The sequence below is a fragment of the Marmota marmota genome, unplaced genomic scaffold, assembly GCF_001458135.2.
Source record: "Marmota marmota marmota unplaced genomic scaffold, marMar, whole genome shotgun sequence".
Lineage (NCBI taxonomy): Eukaryota > Metazoa > Chordata > Mammalia > Rodentia > Sciuridae > Marmota > Marmota marmota.
The window spans coordinates 7,152,529-7,161,445 of NW_026000020.1; the positions used below are offsets into that span (position 1 = coordinate 7,152,529).

Genomic DNA, 8,917 nt, shown 5'->3' on the forward strand with positions numbered 1-8,917 from the left:
CCCCAGGCCCAGCCCCAGCAGGGGCGCCAGGAGGCCTGGCGCACGCATTGTGGGGTCGGGCAGGCGGGCAGCGGTGTAGGCAGGTCGGTCTCAAGCGGCAGAGTGTGCGGGCGACCACGGGGCAGGCTGTGCATCCTTCGGCAGCCTTCCTCCCTCTGTCCCTGCAGCTCTCAAACCGGCCCGACAGGTTTGGGCTCCGGAGCTACCTGGGCACCCGGAGCGTAGGACGGGCAGGGGCGGAGGCCTGGGTAGGGGGCAGGGCCTGGGCCTGACGCCTTGGGCGGTGGGAGGGAAAGCTGGGTTCCCCTCCCTCCCCAGATGCTAGGCCAGGGTTCCGTGGGAGCAGGTTCGGCGGCAGGTGGGTGCCTCTGGACTATCTGGGGTGGCCCAATTTCGATCTGGTAAAACACAGCCACCCAGTGCAGCCTGCCCCAGGGGGGTCACAAGACCAGATGCACAGGCCGGGGAACCGGCTCACTTTCCCTGATCCCCTGGGGCTTGCTCTGTCCCCATGGTCATGCCCAGACATCACTGCCAGGCCAACCTGGAACAGAGGGGCACCCGACAGGCAGGGTAGTCCCAGGAGGGGAGGACAAACCTAGTAAGGGTGTGCCCTTCTGCCCAGCCTTGCCCCACCCAGTCACAGAAAGAACTGATCCGGGAGATGCCCAGGGATGTGTCTCCACAGGTCTCCGTTTTGTCCATGGCTTATGCCTGGTGCCCAGAAAGTTGCCAGTGGCTGATCAGGTCCTGGGGAAATCTTGCTGAAGGGATGGAGGATGTCCTGGTGGCAATGTTCACACCGGAATCAGTCCCAAAGGCCACCCTGAGGAGCTGACAAGAGGAGCATCTCCCACGACACACTGGGCACTCTTCAAAGCCAACCATGTACAGATGTCCCTGTTGACACGAAACTCGATGCGTTAATACATAACAAATAGCAGGTTCCGGAACAGGACAGGGCACAGGGCCATAGAACATGATCGTCTCTGGGAGAATCACGAGCGAATCTTGCTCATCCGTGTGTCCTCATTTCTGTGCATTGAATGCATGTGACTTGTGTTAAGAGAAGTAATAGGGGTCTGTGAGGTTTCACGCAGGTCCCTCCCCTGTCGGGAGCCCTGGGGGGAGGGGATGGCTTGGTGGTTTGGGTGAACTTGGGACCCCCCAAGTTCAGTCCAGGGCAGTAGCTCAGTACTGTTCTATGAGGTGGGTAAGAGGCACGGGGACTGGGGACCGCCCTTGATGGAGCTAGTGACAAAGAGGGGACTTAAGTTTGGTGTAGGGCTGGGCCGGCTACAACTTCTGGAGCCTTGCTGTTGCTTCCCATCGCAGTTTTCTCAGAGCTGGGGAACAAGGGTGACCAGGCATGGAGTCCACTTAATAACGGGGTGCAGATGGGAAATGGGACCTCATCAAAGGGTGATTCAGAGATGAGGATCAGCGCTGTGGTCACACACTGGGGTTCCCTGGCACCTGGTAGAGTGGGAGCAGGCTGCGGGCTGGGGAGGTTCCTGTCCCGACTCTTCCCCTGCAGGCCTCACCCTGGTGGGTAGAGGGAGGCCCTGCCCACCTTGCCCCTGCCCTGCAGCCTTCTCCCCAGACTCACAGCATCTGTGCTAGGGGCTCCTGCCTCCCGGAGGCTGCCTGGCCTCTCCAGGGCCGGTCTGCTCCTCCTGACTCCCTCCCGCTCCAGTTCAATCAGTTAGAAAGAATGTCTCCCTGGCGATCACTTTCTAACTTTAGCCCCGTCACCAGCGGGATGGAAATAGCTCCTGCCCGGCTCGATATAATCCACCTATGGGGAAATTAGTAACCGCCATTGAGGCTTTCTGTACTTTCTGCACACTAGTGGCCCAGAGCACCAAAATCGGGGGGCGGGGGAGGACCAAAATCCTCAAGGACTTGGGAAATAAGCAGATCCTCACTATTCACTGTCTCCCCTCATTACTATAATTAACCCCGTCACTGGCTGTTGCTACTGTTTTCATAGAATGTCTCTAATTGTACTTGGAAGGTAAGATTGCCCAAAGAAGAATCACAATCACGCCAAGCCTCTTCCCCGGCCTGGGGGCACTAAGGTTGATGAAGACACCAAATTCACCTGTTTGACAGGTGGAGAAATTGAGGTCTGGATAAAGAAGTTTTCCTGAGTCAGGGGCCAGGCCAGGAGTGAACGCCCTAGGTCTCCTTCTTGAGCTGGATCCTGATGGAACAACCCATCATCAGATTCACTGGTCAGCCCCGCCTCCTCCATCCCCAGCCTGGGAGAGCAGGTGGGCTCAGGCCCAACGGTGGTGAGGCTGCTATAGTTGAATGTTACATTAGCCTGAAGTTGAACAAAGATCATCCAACAAAAGCCTATCTTATAACAGTGTTGGAAGTTTCCAGCAATTTCTCGGAATCTATACAACGGTGTCCTAGGTATACTTGCACATCGCCGTGAAATTGGAAAACCATCAAGTCCATTAAGTCTGGCCACTGTAAGTAAGAGACCGTCTGCACAGAGATATTTTATCCTGGTTGGAGAATGGAAAAGTGCATGTAGGTCAAGAATAGATAGGAAAAAAGTCCCCAAACGAAAGTTCTGTGCATGCTGGGTGAGTCGGGTGAGGAATGGGTGGCCTCGGGTGGGATGGAAAGGGAAAAGACTCTTCAGTGAGTGGCCTGTCCCTGGGAAGGTCCTCCTGAGCCTCACCAAGCAGTAAGGATGGGGCGAGGCCCAAAGAGAGGCCACAGCAAGCCCGTAAGGTTTCCAGCAAAGTGCTGAGAGTTCCCGTGCCAACCACTGCAGGCCCCAAGAGGGAGCTCCGCGGGGCTGCTGGGTGTGGTCCAGGGTGTGGGGACCTCGGCGGCTTAGAAGTGGTCAGAGTTGGGAGGCAGGACCTAGGCAGACAGAGATGACTGTGCTCTGGTTCCCTGGGGCAGCATGAGCTTCTAGAAGCAGCAGCCTAGCACCAACTAGAGAGATCCTCCAGAAAGACTTGCCGTAGGAAGCTTCAAGTCTCACAGCCCAGGATACTGGGTGGGCCCTGCACCCTCTGTGTAGCCTGGTGAGTCCCTAGGGACCAGATAGTCTCCATGTCCACAAGACTTGTTTGTATCAAATGGGAGGACAGCATTTTCTGGCCAGAGCCAGGTAACCTGGTTTGCAGAACCTCAAACTTCCCAGAAGCATTGTGGGGACTCCCTCTGCGAATCTGACTTAGACAGATAATGGACACCTGTTGAAGATGAGTCATCGGTGCTATTCTGATATAGTCTCAGTTCCATTTCAGTTGGTGTAATGAATTACCTGAGGCTGGATAATTTATAAAGAAAAGAAGTTTATTTGGGTCCAAGAGCATGGTACTGGCTTCTCATGGCGGATGGAGCCACAATGGTGGGCGTGTGTGCGTAAGGGATTGTATGTTGAGACAGGAAGCCAGAGAGCGGGAGGGGCTGGTCTTGCTCCTTTATAACAACTTGCCCTCAACTAACTTCCTCCACCAGACCAGCATTAAACTCTTCCGAGGGCAATGTCCCCAACGACCTAGTCACTCTCCACTAGTCACCTCTTAAACCTTCTTCCCCTACAACATCACCATGCTGGGGACCAAGTGCCCATGAACCCCTAGGGTTCACTCAAGCCTTCCAAACCAGAACAGCATCTCTGACCCAGTCTCTTCCCCTCCTGTTAGGGCCAGGAAAGTGGTTGGTGGTCCCCTGGGGGCTCATGGCAGCATGTACCTCCCAGGCCCCGGACCTGTCTGACCCTGGTGCCCAGGAGCTCCCCACAAGTGTCAGAAAGACAGATCTTACCAGGCGGCCAGGAGGAAGTAGTCCACTCCCGAGTCTTGGCATGTCCTGGGAGGACACAGGACATGGCAACAGTGGCTGGGGGGCGGGGAGGGCCTAGGCCTGAAGGCGGCCCATCAGCCTTAGGAGAGTGGGCCAAGCAGGGCAGCGGGCTGGCCAGGCGAGACCCGGAGTCTGCTGGAAGCTTCTGGTGGCGCCACCTGCTCTGGATTGGAGCCTGTTTCTGCTCAGCACCCAGAAATCATCTTATCCAAACGGCCAACTACATGGAACCGGGTGGAAGGGCGCGAGGTCCTGTGGCAGAAAGAATCCTGACCAGCCAGAATGCTGGGCTCAGAACACAACGGGGGAAGGTGGCCCCAGAAGGTGGCAGCCAGTTCAGGGACTGCGGGTTCATAACCGCTCGTGGAAGCAAAGAGACTTTCATGGGTAAGCCGACCACAGGTGACGCCAGTCACTAGTACAGACACCTAAGGCGCTTGGTAATGCCAGGCGGCCGAGAGGTTGGAGGTCTGGTGGCAGAGCCTGGTGCCATTGTCCTGCAGCGCCCTGCCCTGCTGAGCACAGTGGGCTCTCTCCAGAGAAGCCTTGGTCAGTTGAGGCAGGGCAGGGGGCCTCCAGGCAGGACCAAGGGCGCCTGGCCTTGAGGGTCCACCCAGGGCCAGCAGGGGAACAGGTAGGTTGGGGAAACAGCCAACATGACTCTGGTCTTCCACACTGGAGGGAGCCGGGAGTCTTGTCCCCCTCTGTCTCCTCCTTATGTTCTCTGTCCCTGTACAGAACTGGCCACCTGAGCCTGGCTCATGGCCAGAGCAGGACAGGACACACCCAGCCCTCTCAGGGTCCTCTCCCCAAGGCATCCCCCCCCCTTGCCTCTGGTGCCCCCTGCAGGCTGAGGATGGGGCTGCAAGTGCCTGGGTCACCCGGACTATAGGAGAGAAAGTGACACCTGACCCAGGTGCCAGGCATTCCTGCTCATTTAAATACAAACATCACGAAATGTAAACTGTGGACATGTCCCCTACAAGCAATGGTGTGTGAGTGTGCGGTGTCCCCCAAACCCAAGGGAGTGACATAAAGTTGTGAGGGGCTGCTGGATCTCATGCCCTCCTCCAAAGGCATGTCAGCTGTCAAGGACGGGGTGATGGCACAGCTACTTATTCCCCTGGGACTCCTCTTCCTGGTAACATGCAAGTCCCCTGTGGCTTCACTTTGGGGATGATCTTTTGGGGTTGGAGAGATACAAGGGAAAGGTCCCCTGAGCAGGACATTGCCACCAGCCAGCAAGGTAGGACAGGGCAAGAGCAGAGCAGAGGCCGAGGAAGGGGCCCAGGGCTCCCAGCCTGCTGCCCTTGAACCACCTCAAGATGCAGGGTGGCATCCCAGAGTCCCCGCATGAAACCTTCAGGGGTGGGGTTCGGGCCTTCGTGGGTTGTGAGCTCCATGGGGGTTCAGGTGGGCCAGGAGGACCGAGGGCCAGGGCACCCCAGGTCCTTGTCACAGGAATAGCCCCGGAGGGCTAGGCCCACTCACCTCCCACAGGCCTGCAGCTTCTTGTTGGGAAGGAGGGGTGTCAGGTTTCCACTCCTGCCTGTGGCCATCTGTACCCCACCTTCCCAGCCCCCACAGCAGGCAGCGAGGGGCCGGGGCAGCTGGGTGGCAAGGAGCAGGCTGGCTGTGGTGGCCCCAGCTCTTCTCGGGAAGCCTTCAGTGAGCTTTGGGCCAGCTGGGCCCTGGGGACACCTGCTGTCCCCTGCATGGGTGTAGATGCAGAAAACTCCCTGCCTGCTTCTGGAATGGCCTGTGGTGCTCTGGGGGACCGCTGAGGACCAGTGACACACCGTGGAGCTCCTAGGGAGGGGCTAACGTGCCAGCAGGGAACAGGCGAGGTCACTGACCCAAGCGGTTCACTGCAGTGAGGGCCTCCCGCTTAGGCCAATGGTTATGCCAAGCGCAGAGGACAGCAGAGGAAGGACTTCAGTCATGTGACAGTGGAGTGGTGACATCTAAGTTTGAAGCCAGCCTCAGCAACTGAGCAAGACCCTGTCTCAAAATAGGAAATAAAAACGACTGGGGGTGTGGCTCAGAGGTGAAGCCCCTCTGGGTTCAATCCCCAGGACTCGGGAATGGGGAAATGTGATGCAAGCTTCCGCTCCCAGTGACATGATCCTGAGGGTGGAATTCACTCACTGCGGAGCTCTTTTGGTTTGATGAGAGAAGACCTGCATTTTAATCTCTCAGATAGAAAGTGAATAAGCAACATCCACGTTCAGCATGTGGTCCAGCAACGTAAGCATAGTACTTAGAAATACAGAGTGCCTCAGGAGGCCGAGGCAGGAGGATTGAGCTTCAAAGCCAGCCTCAGCAACTTAGTGAGGCCCTAGGCAACTCAGTGAGATCCTGTCTCTAAATAAAATAAGAAAAGGGCTGGGAATGTGGCTCAGTGGTTAAGTGCCCCTGGGTTCAATCCTTGGTTCCAAAAAGAAAGAAAAAAAAAAAAGAAAGAAATGCATAGAAAATATGAGCAAAAAATCAAGAGAAGGAAGTTGGTTGTGGGCAGGGAGGGTGGGGCGGGGTTTTGTTCATTGTCAGGATCATTATTTTCCTGCTGTTTTATCTTTAACCATATGCATGGGATATTTTGCCAATCATTTAATATCTTGAGTGAAAAGAATCAGGTCTCAGTAACAATTTTTTATTGTTGCTGAAACAAATAACCACAAGCCTTATGGCCTCAGACAAAACAATTTCTTAGGACATCACCCTGTGGGTCAGGTAGAACCGCCTTCAGGCTCCTCCAGGCTGTTGGGAGTGTCCTGCTCCTTGGCTGTCCCTGTTTCCCTGTGGTCTGTCAACCCTGAGCTGCCCTCAGTTCCTGCAGTCCTCTGGTCCCTGCAAGGAGGCCCCTGCCTCTCATAACCAGCAGTGGAGAGCTAGGTCCTTCTTGCCCTTGGAATCTCTTAGATGTCTAGTATTTTTTTTTCCTCTTCCGCCTCATCTCTCTGACTCCTCTGATTCCTAGTCTGTATTTAAGGAGGAACCGTGGACCCATTTGGGTATTCCAGGATGGGATCCCTGTCTGTATTGGCCCTTTCTTCATTACTATAATGAAATACTCAAGGCAGACTGGCCTTATAAAGAAAAAAGGTTTACTTAGCTTACAGTTCAGTGATTCAGGGCATGATATAGATGGGCATGATGGTGCACGTCTGTAATCCCAGAGTCAGGAGGCTGAGGCAGGATGATCACGACTTTGAGGACAGCCTCAACATCTTAGAGAGACCCTATCTCAAAATAAAAATGTCCAGTGATACAGCTCAGGGGTAAAGCATCGCTGGGTTCAACCCCAGTACCAGTTAACGGGAAGGCATGACACTGACATTGACAACTCTAGCGAGGGCCTTCTTGGCCTTGTCACATCATGGTGGGTGTGCCTGTGTGTGAGAGAGTGCATCTCAAAACAGGAAGCCCGAGAAAACGGGGGTGGGGGGGGTCCCATATTCCTTCTGAGGGCACACCCCCATCGACCTAAGGACCTCCCACTAAGCCCCACCTCTTAAAGGCTCCACGTCTCAATACCACCATCCTGGGGCCCAAGCACCCAACACATCCAACCTTTGGTGGGGGTCACAATTAAACCATATCCAAACCATGGTACTATCTGAAAGTCTGACGGTGAGGAAATTTCATTATATCCTCAAAGCTCCAGCATAGTAAGTAGATTGAATAAAGTTTGAATAACCAAGGGATAGGAATCTTTAAGGGACATCTTCAGAGTTCTGCCTATGAAGTGTGTCTCTATTGTGAAGCTTCTCGCTGGTCCTTTGCTAATGTGAACTCTGACTCCCCAAGAGGTGATTTCCCCTTGTCAGGTGTCTCTTAGAATTAGGTTCAGTTGAACATGCCAGAAAACTCAAAATTTAACACTGGGTAAAACAAAACAGAAATGTATTCACTCTCACACAAAATGAGACTGGAGGTTGGTCATCTAAGACTGACTTGACAATACCAGAAAGTATCATGACCTGTGACCTTCTCTTTCTAGTCTATCATCCTAAAGCAGTTTCTAACTTGAGATGGATTCATGGAGAAAAATGGCTGTTGAGAGTCCAGCTGTCACATCTACAGTCCATGCTGGGCTGCTATACCTCCAGGCTGAGGTATCTTTCTTTAAACAGCCTTCCCAGAAATCAGCCCAGACCTTGAGCTTTTATCTCATTGGCCAGAACTTGATGTTAATGCCACCCGGGGTTTCATGTAGTCTGGGAAACACTGCCTCTGAGCTGGGTAGTCTGCTGGCTGGAATACAGGCACTGTTCCAGGCCCAGGGAGGAGGGCAGCAAGGACATTGTGTGGCCCGAGCCTGGGAGGCCACCCTGGGAGTCCCAAGCGTATCTGACTGCAGCTGCCTTTGTTCCCAGAGGAGGTGCTAGCCCCTCTGAGCACAGTGACAAAGTCATCTGCTCCCTTCCCAGGCAGGACAGCGGGCTGCGGGTTGCGTGTCACCTTCTGGCCGCCCAGTAGGTTTGTGTCTTGCTTTCCTCATCCCCAGTGATTGAAAGTGTCCTAACGGCAAATCACGGAGCACTGGAGAAAACAAAGCCTGTGCTCAGCCGCTCAGTCGCATCCCAACAGAATCCTGTGCTTGTCACGAAGAAATGACCCAGTCCCCGTCTGCTCTCCTCCCTGCCCTGCTGGCGTGTGGTGGAGCAGGCGTGTCACCTCCCTGTAACTGCAATGGGGAGGGGCGCCCCAGGCCCTGCTGGACCACTGCCACCTGCCGTGTCCCTGGGTGTCCCTAGAGCAGGACCGGTCAGCCAACCCACGGCAGCAATTCCAGGCATTTCTGCCTGGAGGCCCCCAGTTCCTTTGCTTCTGTGTCCCTGTCAACAGCTCAATGCCACCTCTGTCACCCCCCACCCCCCGCCTCCTTGCATGTGGCTGGGGGGCCCATCCTGATCCTTCATGCTCCAATCTCCGCTGGAGGAACCTGGAAGGGTCTCTGACGCATGGTTAGGGGCAAGGGAGGTCATTGCCACAGAGGGAGGAAGGGGCTTCAAATCAAATGCCAATCACCTTGTTCTTCAAAACCCCATCACAGTGCTCTGCAGAGGGGAGT

General features: G+C 55.0%; 1 protein-coding gene across 2 annotated transcripts in view; it reads right to left on the reverse strand.

Annotated features, from left to right (window-relative positions):
* Prom2 (prominin 2) overlaps nt 1-196 on the reverse strand; it is a 15,432-nt gene extending 15,236 nt beyond the window's left edge. Inside the window, exon 1 of one of the 2 annotated variants that reach the window (XM_048810357.1) lies at nt 1-193. In XM_048810357.1, the coding sequence (XP_048666314.1) occupies nt 1-48 (48 nt within the window). In that variant the 5' untranslated portion in view covers nt 49-193. The other variant, XM_048810359.1, reaches the window with a different exon arrangement.
* Between the last annotated feature and the right edge of the window lie 8,721 nt (nt 197-8,917).